Source organism: Prunus persica, chromosome G7 (genome assembly GCF_000346465.2).
Source record: "Prunus persica cultivar Lovell chromosome G7, Prunus_persica_NCBIv2, whole genome shotgun sequence".
Classification (NCBI taxonomy): domain Eukaryota; kingdom Viridiplantae; phylum Streptophyta; class Magnoliopsida; order Rosales; family Rosaceae; genus Prunus; species Prunus persica.
The window spans coordinates 14,370,064-14,383,637 of record NC_034015.1 but is presented as its reverse complement, the minus strand read 5'-3'; the positions used below and the strand labels follow the sequence as shown (position 1 = coordinate 14,383,637).

Below are 13,574 nucleotides of genomic sequence, written 5' to 3'. Positions count from 1 at the left end.
TTAGGGGACAAAGGGATATGAATTAATTTACAATAGCTTAATGACACAACAGAATAATATGTGATGCATATGACACAACAGAAAGATTGTTGAGATATATATTTTCTATATATAGGTAAATTTCCAAAAGTTTGTGTTTAGACATAGCAATATATGTCAACGGAGTATGGTCCAGTGGAAAATATGGCATTTAACTTGGATATTAGTGGTCTCAAGTTCAAACTCCCATGACATCATAAAGTAGTGTGTATGTATGAGAAACCCCTTCATCTGTAGTATAGACTATCGCTTGTACTAAAAAAAATATATAACAATCATAAATTTGTATATTAAATAAAAGATTATATTATATAAAAAAAGTGATATTATATTAACAATAGTACATGGTCCACTGGTCCCAAAGACCAGTCACAATACCATTTAATTAAAATAGACAATTCTACAATTATAATTAAACTCTTATATTATGTTATTCGGTTGTTACCTTGTTTCAATCAAAGATATATCTTTCTTGTTCATTCTGATGTTATCTTCTTAGTTAGGTTGTTTCTGGCAAAAGATTGAGTAGCAACAAAATCTCACACAAGTAGTGTAATGAAGACATTTGGGACAAGGATCTGTGGTTTAATTAGGGTGCAAAAAATAAAAGTGAAAGTAAAATGAACGAAATATAAAAACGCTACAAGGATCTGTGGTTTGACAATACTTCTGTGTTTATTATGTTCATAGAGGAAGATGTATGTGGAGTGGAGAAAAATAAAAAATAAAAAATAAAAAATAAAATGTGAAATGCTTGAGGTTGAAGCTATTGGATTGGATATATTAATTAATTTAAGATAATACATGTCCAACATGATCAGGTTTAAAAAAATAAAATCAGGTTTAGATTCCCCTTGGAAAAAAGACAAGTTTTATCAAATGCTAATAGGTTGCTTGGATTTGTCACGTAATCAAAGGAGAAACTATATATTAGGCCTCCTCCCTGAGAAAACCTGCAAAAACAGAAACGAAAGCTCCCAAATAGAAATTTTCCCAGAGACCAAACAAAACTTTAGAAAAAACACACACACAAAAATGGAGCACAATGAGGTTGTTGGTTTTTCCATAGGGGTGGTATTGATATGGGTTGCATGGTCAATAATATTGTTGGTAACCCTTCTTCGACGACGTCGTTTGGAGGAGGTAGCAGGGCACCTCCCACCCGGGCCAAGATGGTGGCCTATGGTGGGCAACATCTTCCAACTGGGTTTGGGCCCGCCCCACGAATCATTTGCCATGCTGGCCCGAAACCACGGCCCAATCATGACACTTTGGCTAGGATCCATGAGCACCGTAGTGATCTCGTCGAGCCAAGTGGCCCGTGAAATGTTCAAAAACCACGATGTGGTCCTAGCCGGTCGAAAAATCTACGAGGCCATGAAGGGTGATTATGGCAACGAAGGCTCGCTGATCACGGCCCAATATGGGCCTCATTGGCGCATGTTAAGGCGCTTGTGCACGACTGAATTCTTCGTGACAAGTCGCATCGATGCCATGTGTCGTGTACGTGCCAAATGTATCGATGGAATGGTGCAGTTCATAGAGGATGCTGCGTCGGAAATGAGTACCAAAACAGATGGCATTGATTTGGGTAGGTTCATTTTCTTGATGGCTTTTAATCTGATTGGAAACCTCATGTTTTCTAAGGACCTATTGGACCCAAAATCGGAGAGAGGGGCTATGTTTTTTTACCATGCAGGAAAGGTTATGGAGTTGGCTGGGAAGCCAAATATGGCAGATTTCTTTCCAATTTTGCGTTGGCTTGACCCACAAGGCATCAGGAGGAACACCCAATTCCATGTGGAAAAGGCCTTTGAAATTGCAGGTGAGTTTATAAGAGAAAGAATGGAGAGCATGGAGAATGGTGGAAATGATGGCATAGAGAGGACAAAAGATTTCTTAGACGTACTATTGGAATACCGTGGTGATGGTGTTGATGAGCCCTCTAGGTTCTCTTCTTCAAGAACCGTCAATGTCATTGTTTTTGTAAGTCATCTAATCCCTTTCAATTAATTTTAATATTATCCCTACGTATTATCTTGTTTATCATGTCCCTTAATACAATTGAGACTCACATAAGTGAATTTCCCACAAGTGTCACATCTATTAGAAAATTATTGTATATAATCACTTGAGATGGTAAAAATAATTTTATTCTACCAACTGAAAAACTCTTTGTAACGTAAGTGTAACATCTGTGTAAGTATGCTCTATTTTGATTTTATTTTTATTTATTTATAAATCTCACTTCTATTAGAAAGATGGTTGACGGTTGTCCAACCGTCGATTTGTTTGAGTCTTAATTCAATTTTAATGTTCTTGTACACAAACAAATTTATGCCAATGTATACGAATATTATTTCAGGAGATGTTCACTGCAGGAACTGACACAACCACGAGCACACTAGAGTGGGCAATGGCAGAGCTTCTAAACAACCCAAAAACCCTGAAAAAAGTTCAAGCCGAGCTAAGAAGCACCATATCCTCCAGCGACAAGCTCCAAGAGAAAGACATTGAAAACCTCCCATACCTTAAAGCAGTCATCAAAGAAACCCTCAGGCTCCACCCACCCCTTCCCTTCCTGGTCCCACACATGGCCATGGACTCTTGTAAAATGCTAGGGCACCACATTCCCAAAGGCACCCAAATTCTGGTCAACGTCTGGGCCATTGGACGTGACCCAAAGACGTGGGAGGACCCTCTGCTTTTCAAGCCTGAGAGGTTCTTGGAGCCCAACATGGACGTTGATTATAAAGGGCAGCATTTTGAGTTCATCCCATTTGGTTCTGGCCGTCGGATGTGCCCTGCTGTGCCACTAGTCTCTAGGGTACTCCCTCTGGCTCTAGGGTCACTCTTGCACTCGTTTGATTGGGTTTTACCAGAAGGGCTTGAGCCAGAGAATATGGATATGGCTGAGAGGATGGGGATCACACTTAGAAAATCTGTACCTTTGAAGGTTATACCTATACCTTACCAAGGGCATGTGGGATGCTCAATCTAATGCATTTTTATTTAGGTAAGCCAAGCAATGGGGTCAATTTGTGATAAGTTTGTTTGTTAAATATGTTAATTAATAGCTGATTGTTGTAATTGATGTAATAAAAGTACAGAATGATGTATGTGGGGATTATATATAATTAATGTGAATTGTGGAAGCTATAATTACTATATGTATTAATGATAAACCAATTTGTATTTGTATCCATATCATATGCCACATCAATTAAATCAATGAAATATATTTTAATTAAAAAATTAGAAAAACAAAAATTAGAAAAAATCATAAATAAAAAAAAAGTAAAATAATTTTAATTGATGTGGCTATCCACCTCACCTTAGCTTCTATTTAAGGTGGTATGTGAATATGATATACAAATGTGGTAAGAGTTGTATTATTCATGTTTTAATTATGATAAAATTGAGATTTATTATTGTTAAAGATGATGTGTCAACTTTAAACTCTTTGAATTGAAATTGAAACGACGAAGGATGAAAGTCAGGCAGGGGATCTAAATCTGCCAAACAATGTCCCTCTTTGTTTATATGTTCACCCAACATGTACAATATATAGCGTAATCTTATAAAAAGAAAATCATGCAATTTGGCTTTTATAATTATCAACTTTCTTTTGTTTTGCCTACTAAAATTTTCAAGCATTAAGTTTATTGAAGAAATATTGCGAGATGGAGGAAAATAATGAATGGGTTGTTTTTTAATACAAGGCTGTATTTTATTTTGCAACTTTATCGTTTTGTTATATTCTAGTGGGTTAACTGTTTTATTAGTCCTTGAATTTAGACCCGATTTGCATTTGAGTACCTCAATTTTCAAAATGGTTCCCATGGTCCTTTAATTTTAGTTTCGTTAAGACAAATGGTCCTACCGTCAATTTTGTTAACTTTTCTGTTAAGTGCAGGGTCAAAATAGTATTTTTGTATCAAAATTGATTAAAATATGAATAAAAAATTAAAAAAAACTATAAAATTAAAATTAAACTCTCTCCCTCCCCCTCTGTCCCGATTTCAACTCCCCCTAAACTTGATTTTTTTTTTGTTGGTTTTTTATTTGATTTTTTTTATTGTTATTTTAAAGATATAATTTTTTATTCATTTTCTTTTTTTAATATAAAAATACCATTTTGCCTCTGCATTTAACAGAAAAAGTTAACAAAATTGACGGTAAGATCATTTGTCCAAACAAAACTAAAGTTAAAGGACCACGGGAACCAATTTGAAAATTGAAGTACTCAAATGCAAATCGAGTCAAATTTCAGGGACTAATAAAACCATTAACCCTATTCTAATTGTTTTTGTTATGCAAAACCGAATTAACTAATGAATGGATTAAAGCGACTTTTGCTTTCTATCACGACCAAGACTTCCAGCTGCTTCGTTATATATTTCATATGTATATAATTTTGTTTTGAGGAGTATCCTACGATTTTTTTTTTCATCAATCCAAACCGTTTATTTTTCAAGCCTTCATTCATAGATCATTTCTACAAAAAATCAAAAAAATTAAAAATAATTAAGGCATCTAATTGCTAACAAAATAGATGAATACAATGTTTCAAGAAAAGACTAAAATAACAATAATCTAATTGAGTAGTCAAATAGTTTCGGATTCAAGTGATTTTTTTCAGATATGATCTTTGAGGGAATATCTAAAAATTAGACGGTTCGGATCATTAAAAAACAATGTGTGTTGGACCTTACAAGAGTGTTCCTCAAATAAACTTATTTGAGGAATCCCTTAATAGAAGTTGAATTTTTATATATGATGACAATCATCATGTTGTTTATATAAAAGGAATTAGCAAGGAAGTTGCGCACACTTAATTATACAGCCAAGACAATGAGAGACTAGCAACCCAAGTTTCGAAGACCTTTATTATATATTGATGTTATTGTGATGAAAACATTACGTGAGGTGAGGTAGGTGTTGAAAGCATTGTCCCGCATAGAAATACTTTGCCTCGTGAAATTTCATTTTGTTTTCATTTTGTTTCATTTGATTTATTAAACTTTTATCTCTCATTGTATCTCCATATACGGCATGCGACACAAGAACTTCTCCGCAATGAGGCTAACTCGTGTTAGACGATATATATATATATATATATATATATATATGGTTTATCAGTAGACTAAATTAATTTCAAATACTTTACGAATGTATTATGTATTAGGTACGTAGGTATTGACTTAGACTTTTCATTTGTTGACTTTGGAAAGTACTGTAATTTCCTCCACACAACCCCATCAACTTCAGCTCTCCAACTTCTTCTAGCCAATCTCCTGGTGCTTCCATGGCCGTAGAGAACATGTCACCATTACTGGTTCCAATCAAACTCACGAGTGATATATATAGCTATCGACAGTGGAGAACTTTCTCCCTTTCATATTTTCACCATCATCATATTTCTGGAATCATTAATGGAACAGAGCTTCGTCCTGGGCGAGTTCAGTCTGCCCTTACTAATTGGTATGGCAGAGAGAAACAGGCTCAGGAATGGCTAAAAGCCACTCTGTCTGAAAGTCTCCAACAAATTGTCATGCCCACCGGAGTTGACTCTTCACGACAGGTCTGGCTCAATCTCGAGGAACACTTCACCAATCTCGCTCATGCTCGCACCTATCAGCTTAAATCAGATATACACAACGTGAAGAAAGATCCCGACATGCGGATGACTGCGTATCTAGAAACTATCAAACAGTTGGCGGGCGATCTTGCAGCTGCCGGTGCTCCTGTGGATGATCTCGACCTACTTAATATACACATCCTGGCTGGATTACCAGAGGAGTACAATCCCATTCGTGAAAGGATGAAAGTCTCCGCAGTAAGTAGTTGGGATGAGTTGGATGACTTATTGGTGAAAGAGGAAATTCATCTGGATGATACCATAAATCATGATCAGGGTGGCCAAGAAGAAGACAATGCTATCGGGATCGATCTGGGAACGACGTATTCCCGCGTGGCCGTGTGGCAAAAAGATCATGTAGAGGTCATAATGAACGATCACGGGAACAGGAAGACTTCATCTTTTGTTGCCTTCACTGAAACTGATGAGACTATTTTGGTAGGTGATGCAGCATTTAACCAAGTCCAGAGAAACACCACCAACTCAATCTTTGGTACGTAGGATTAAAATTATCATGTTTTGTTATAATTACTGTTTAATGTCTCCTTTTTAATTCTGTTCACTCATATTTCTTTACTTACCACTTAGAACTAATCATAAGTAGTTGCATTTTCTTAAGCTTAAGATTTTCTAGGAAGTTAAAATTTTATCTTTTAACTTTCAGTAAGATCCTTCCGAGGTGAAAAAAGTATGTATTGGTAAAGAAGCTATTATATAAACAGTAACGCTACTTTGTTTATCAACTTTAGTAGTACCAAATTACGAGGACCACGTCATCTTTTCTTAATTATTTAGTCCAAAAAATTTGAAACTTAAACTATTTACAAATTTTTTTAAAAAGAAATCTGATATACTCCCTTCATCCCGAGATCTACCATGGCCTCGGTTCTTCCAGAAATATTTCATGGTTTCCGTCTAATCAAAGGGGAAAAAAAACAGATCCAAAATTTTTCACACTTCACATATGTTTATCGTTTGTTTGCATCTATATAATCAGTTTAGATTTTATCAATGTTGTAAACAAAAAAAGTTGAGATAATTACATAGGCCCTCCTTGAAACAACTAGGAAGCTATTGAAAGGGCTTGAAATCTCAAAAGAGTTGTATTTCTTGTAGCGAAAATCTGTTGCATTCGAAGGAGTGGTGAGTATGGAAAACTACATCAATCTTTGTGTAAAAGGACAAGTTTCAGGCTTAAAAACCCTAGAAATATTACTAGCTAAAACCAGTAGAGGAGAAGAAAACAAAGATTAAAGAACTATAACCAATGACATTTGAAAACTCTTACCTCTATACTATGAATGGGGAAAATGATATTCAAAGAGAGAAAATAAATCCAAATTTTTTTCACACTTCACATATAACGTATATCGTGGGTTTGGATCTCAATGGTCATGTCATATTTGGGGGAGTCCATGGCAGATCAGGGGATTGGCAATGGTTTTTTTGGTTTTTTTCTTTTTTCTTTGTTCTAGAAATGGTTTAAGATTTTACTTTTAATAATTATGTCAAAATATGATTAATTAAAAAAAAATGATGTGGTAGATGAGATGACTTGTCACGTAAGTTAGTATCACTAAAGTTGGTAAATAAGGTGGTGCCCATACCATTATTGTTATACAAATGCCTACTTAACTCAACCATGAAATATTTAATTCCTATATGTGATAGAATAGAAGTCTAAATAAACTTTGGTATCAATTTGTAGATACAAAGCGGCTAATCGGTAGGAGATTCAGTGACACCTCTATTCAAAGTGATGTGAAGCACTGGCCATTCAAGGTGGTTGAAGGTACAGCTGACAGGCCCATGATTGTGGTTACCCACAATGGCCAAGAGAAACAATTTACTGCTGAAGAAATCTCTGCCATGGTTCTGGAAAAGATGCGGAAGATTGCCGAGACCTACCTGGGCTCAACTGTGAAAAATGCAGTTATCACTGTCCCTGCTTACTTCAATGACTCCCAACGTCAGGCTACAAAAGAAGCTGGCCTCTCTGCTGGCCTAAATGTGATGCGTATTATGAACGAACCGAGTGCTGCTGCCATTGCTTATGGCCTCAGCGAGAAGTCCAGTTGGAATAGCACGAGAAATGTGATGATATTTGATCTGGGTGGAGGCAATTTAGATGTGCCATTGCTTACCATGACTAGTTCTGGTGACTTTAAAGTCCTGGCGACCGCTGGAGACACTCACCTTGGCGGCGAAGACTTCGAGAACAGAATGGTGAAGTATTGTGTCGAGGAATTCAAGAGGGAGAAGACATTGGACGTTAGTGAAGACTTCAGAGCTCTTAGGAGGTTAAAAAACCAATGTAAGATGGCAAAAGAGAGTCTCTCATTTGAGTCTGAGTTTGACATTGAAATTGATTGTTTGCGCTCGGGTATTGATTTCATTATAACTTTTACCCGTTAGAAATTTGAACAACTGAATATGGATTTGTTCATCAAGTGTATGGAGCCTGTGGCCAAGTGCTTGACGGATGCGAACATGCGCATAAGCCATGTCCATGATGTTGTTCTTGCTGGTGGCTCTTCTAGAATTCCCATGGTGCAAAAGCTATTACAGAAGGTTTTCAAAGGGAAGGAGCTGTGCAAGGGCATCAATCCGTATGAGGCAGTGGCATGTGGTGCCGCCATTCAAGCTGCAGTCTTAAGTGGGAATGGAAATGGGAAGTTCATTGAAGACTTCACCCTCTCAGATGTCACTCCTCTGCCACTCGTTCTGGAGTTTACCGATTATGATACAGCCAAGAGACTCTGGGACTTAATTCCAAGAAACATTAGAATTCCTACGATCGAGAAAGTGCGTTTTAATACTGTTCAGGACGATCAAGCTTTAAGCAACTTCTGCATATATGAAGGTGAGAGTAGCATACCTGAAAGTATGAACTTTTTGGGTGAATATAGCCTCCATGACATTCCTTCAGCTCTTAACAATCTTCCTGGATTTTGTGTTTGCTTTTCTATTGATGCCGATGGTATCTTGAGTGTCTCTTCTGAGCATAAGTACACTTGGCAGAAGAAAGGGATCACATTTAACCGTGACAAAGCGAAGTTTGGGGGGAATTATGATGAGTAACGTTGAAATAAGATACTCTGCTTGGCTTTGCACGCTTGGTAACTAATAGAGGATATATATTCATCAATAAAACAACGGGATCTATTGCGTTAAGAAAGAGAAGAGAGAAAAAGTCTAATATCAATGTGTGCTTGATTTGATGTATGTTTTTTTTAATGGGAAAAATTATATATTTGGAGTTATGTAACTTATGTTTTAGCGCATGGTGTGTATAACCTGCAGGCAAGATATCAGAAAATTATATCCATATGTGCATTAGTTGGAGAGGGGGTTTTGCTTTGCCAATTGGCACACCAACCTTAATTTACCAAAATAAACCTTACTTTAATGAATGACTCCAGTGATGATTCTTTGGGAAAAATTGGAAAGATACCGTGCTACAACAGTACAAAAGATGACCTCACATTGTTTTTTATATAAAAAAAAAATTACAAGATTACAAGTAATAGTCTAAATTATATATAGACATAGATTCTAACTTGGATGCATGGAGGACGGGCTCACTGTTCTGACCAACTGGCCTAACTCACTTCTGCATAATTGCATTGTTGTTTAATTATAATGATTGGGGTTTCAAATCAACCTTAAGGAAAGCATAAGGACGTTGGAGATACACTAAGATAATTTATTTGCAATGAAATTTAAAGGTCAAAATGGCAAACTGGAATTTATCTGGAGAGAAAGAAAAGGAATTTCGAGAAATTGTAGAAGTTCTAATTATAGCTAGAAACACTAGTATTATTTATTTAATTATAAAATAATCAAACGGAAGAATAATTTTTATTAGGTTGTTGGGTTGTTGTTATCGTCAGACATGTTACCAAAGATGCTTACAAAGTTGGTTTTAGTCTTATGCTTGCATAAATCCATGGCCTCCATAGTCGAGGCCTTTAGGGTAGCATCATCATCTACCTATTAACAATCATATTTTGTGGCACATATTGTGGCTTTTTGTCTCTTCTACCTAAAATTGAAGAATTCTGAAACTGACGGCTACAATAAGTTTACATGTGTGCTAATCCCATTCGATAAGATATGTGATTAACAATGTGATTTCGAAACTCCCCTTTAAGGTTAAAAAGCTATGTTTATATGGCACATTCATATTTGCTTCTAGCTAGCTTGAGAGCAAAGCACACTTCATTTCTTTGAGTCCCTGACCATGATGGAGTGGCCTTGGAATTTTCTTGTCTATTTCATCCCCTTCCTTTTACCAGCTCTGCTCTTCTTGATCCGAAGGAGATCATCAAACTCGAGCCACCATCGGCTTCCTCCCGGTCCGCCAGGACTACCCGTGTTCGGCAACATGTTCGACCTTGGAACAATGCCACACAAGACTCTCACTGACCTAACGCACAAGTTTGGTCCTGTAATTTGGCTAAGGCTCGGTGCAAGAAACACTATGGTAATTCAATCTGCCAAAGCAGCCGCAGACCTTTTCAAGCATCACGACATGTCATTTGCAGGACGCACCACAACCGAAGCAAGCCGTGTGCTTGACTACCACAAGGGGTCACTGGCTCTGGCCCCTTATGGCGCGCACTGGCGTATGTTGCGGCGCCTCATGACAGTTGAAATGCTGGTGAACAAGCGCATTAATGAGACGACCTTCATCCGCAGGAAGTGTCTTGACAACTTGCAGTTGTGGATAGAAGAGGAAGCCTCAAAGCTCGAAGAAGGGCATGGAGTTCACGTGGCTCGCTTTGTGTTTCTTATGAGTTTCAACCTTCTTGGCAACCTCATGCTGTCCAGGGACTTGGTGGATCCCAACTCAAGAGAAGGGTTGGAGTTCTTTTCTGCAATGGCTGGATTGATGGAGTGGAATGGGCATGCCAACATGGCTGATTTCTTTCCTTGGCTGAGGTGGCTTGATCCACAAGGCTTGAAGAGAAAGATGAAGAGGGATCTTGGAAAAGCTCTGGAAATTGCTTCTAAGTTTGTTGAGGAGCGCATGGAAGAGAAGCAGGTGGGTGGAGTGAGAGCTAGGGACTTCTTGGATGTGTTGCTTGAGTTTGAAGGCAATGGGATTGATGAACCAGCCAAAATTTCTCATCGTGATGTCAATATTTTCATACTGGTAAGTGGTGTTGTTTTCCTTGTTCAATACGTAGTCTTTTTTACACATTAAGTTTAATTTGGTCATGCGTGTTTCATATCACTTAATACAATTTTGTAACGTTTTTAACCATGTTGAGAACTCTTCGATATGCTGATTAAAAAAAACAAATTAATAAAGAGATATCAGCCTTGTAATTCTCATTGCAGTACTACATTTCTTTTTTGCTCAGAAGGGACCATAGAACTTGTCAACTTATAAATTATATCTGTATTGCTTATGCTGTGATGCAGGAAATATTTCTGGCAGGTTCAGAAACAACAAGCAGCACAATAGAATGGGCACTGACTGAGCTTCTATGCAACCCTGAGACATTAACCAAAGCCAAAGCTGAGCTCACTCAAGTTATAGGGCCAAACAGAAAAGTTGAAGAGACTGACATTGAAAAACTTCCATACTTACAGGGCATAATTAAAGAAACCCTAAGATTGCATCCACCAATCCCATTCCTAATACCAAGAAAAGCTATGGAGTACACCAAGTTCATGGGCTACTTTATACCCAAAAACACTCAGGTATTTGTGAATGCTTATGCAATTGGAAGAGACCCAGATGTGTGGGTTGATGAGCCTAATGCATTTAAGCCTGAGAGGTTCATAGGGTCAAAAACTGATTATAAGGGTCAGCATTATGAGTTCATTCCATTTGGGGCTGGAAGAAGAGTTTGTGCAGGTTTGCCACTGGCTCATAGAATGTTGCATCTTACTTTGGGCTTGTTGCTGCACCAATTTGACTGGTCACTGGATGGAAGTGTCACCAGAGGCACCATGGATTGGAAGGAAAAGTTGGGGATAACAATGAGAAAGTCTCAGCCTTTACTAGTTGTGCCTAGAAAGTGCGCGGTATAGTCACTATAGCTTCTTTTTTTTTTTTTTTTGGTCATAGTCTGATCTCATTAAAGAAATCCAGAGAAAACAGGATAAAAACAGAGCTATCGCTTCATATGTTTTAAAAACACCACCTTTCATTACAAATAACGTGACACGCGATATGTTACTGTCTTATTTATTAAAAGTGAATGAGTTCTAAATGTACTGTAATCTCAAACATGTACAAATGAAATACTTGTGCATCAGTTAAGAATGATTGTCTTATTGTTGAAAAAGTTATATGAATGGTAGTATTGGTATGAAAATGATCAGAAATAAAATATTAATAGTTGGATATCTCTGTAGTAGTGAAGCATGCTTGTCTCGGGTGCATGTTCCAATTGCATGCCTATCCTGAGAATTGTATAATTGTTTATTCTGCTTTGTGCTGTACCCATTATAAAGCTCTAAAGAGCTATGATGAATGAGAATTTCATTCAAAGTGGATGTAGGCATCAACAGCTGAACCACTATAATTCTCTGTTCTTGTCTGTTGCTATTTTGTAGTCTTTCTTTCTTTATGGTATCAGAGCAGGTGTGGTAGAAGCCCATTTGTTTCTCCTTTTTTTTAGTCGGTTGTCTTCTCTATTATTTTCTCTGCCATGTGTCACGGTTCGCACATAAACAAGTGTTATCGTGACTCCGTTGGGACATCTATGCGCTTATGAGGTAGTCTAAGTGTGGAAGGGCGAGAGCTTAAGAGCTAGAAGGGTTGGTGTTGGCCGAGTTGCACTTGTGAAGGGTATTTTGGGTATTTAAGAAGGTTACAAGAGGAATCTGAAGAAGCTTAGAATATCGAGACGTTCGTGATAATGAGACGTAGGCAACGCAACTGACAGTTCGCCATTTGGAGTTCACACGAAGGAGTTATACCCAATTAAGACTCATCGTGCATAGGTGATGTTCCCTCCTGGCAGAAGGCTAAATGCATAAAATGCTATATAGGGGGTGACATGATATCATGCTCTCCACCACTCCTGATGCTTACATCATTGTGGCACTAAGCGAGCATCCTTATGACATTGGAGGTAGTCATAAGAGCGGGCATAAGATTGTTGAAGGATAATATGTGTCTCCGAGGGAAAGAAATTCTCGAGGACAGTACGAACACGCAGGGCCGTTCGTATTGCGCATTGTTGGAAAGAGTGAGGTCAACATATTTATCGCTATGCCATTGGCTAGCGAGACATTTGACAGTACTCGATGGACTTGGCTTGGGTTCGGCCTTGTCTAATATTGAAGGAATATATTCGGATGCCGGTACGCATGGGTTGCGACCTCATGCAATGCAGAGATGGTTATGTGGGACATTCGAAATACATATGTCGCCAAGGCTTGGGCGACAAGCAAGTATAACAGCTTGCGTGTATAGCTTGAAGATGTGGGATATCGTGGACACTAAAGGAATGACCGACAAAAGTGTGGGTAAACCGATAGTGTGTTGGATCACTATGTCTTGACTTGGACATAAGCGAGACATGAGTAAAGCATGAGACGTTTTTGATGCAGTTGATGTGTCTTATGCAACGCTTGATGTATGGGAGTCGAGGGTTCGTTGCCGGATGTAGAGTGATTGTATTGTCACAAGGTAGTATGACTCGTTGTCTAGTGGGAGACGACACTTAAAGGTGAACCTCTCGCGGAGTTGTGAGAGTCATGAATATCATCAAATGGGAGAAGGCTAACTGGGATCCGAATGGATCCTGGGCCACACGAGTGTGCTTTGAGTGGCGAAATGTGTGTTTCACTTTCGTCGCACCGCGCCACTCATTCATCCCGTAACAAGTGTTATCAGAACGAAAGCTCTAATCATTCGAAGAAGGATGTC

The 13,574-nt window shown here is 38.0% G+C and overlaps 2 protein-coding genes and 1 pseudogene across 2 annotated transcripts; all 3 read left to right on the top strand.

Annotated features, from left to right (window-relative positions):
* On the top strand, window positions 520-3,240 carry LOC18770068 (cytochrome P450 76A1). The gene is made up of 2 exons (XM_007201936.2): window positions 520-2,025; window positions 2,405-3,240. Exons 1-2 carry the CDS (start codon window positions 844-846, stop codon window positions 3,038-3,040), a joined length of 1,818 nt encoding a protein of 605 aa, XP_007201998.2. The 5' UTR covers window positions 520-843; the 3' UTR covers window positions 3,041-3,240.
* Window positions 5,440-8,943, top strand: LOC18770774 (annotated as a pseudogene).
* LOC18770569 (cytochrome P450 76A2) lies at window positions 9,927-11,982 on the top strand. The gene is made up of 2 exons (XM_007203680.2): window positions 9,927-10,838; window positions 11,111-11,982. Exons 1-2 carry the CDS (start codon window positions 9,927-9,929, stop codon window positions 11,723-11,725), a joined length of 1,527 nt encoding a protein of 508 aa, XP_007203742.2. The 3' UTR covers window positions 11,726-11,982.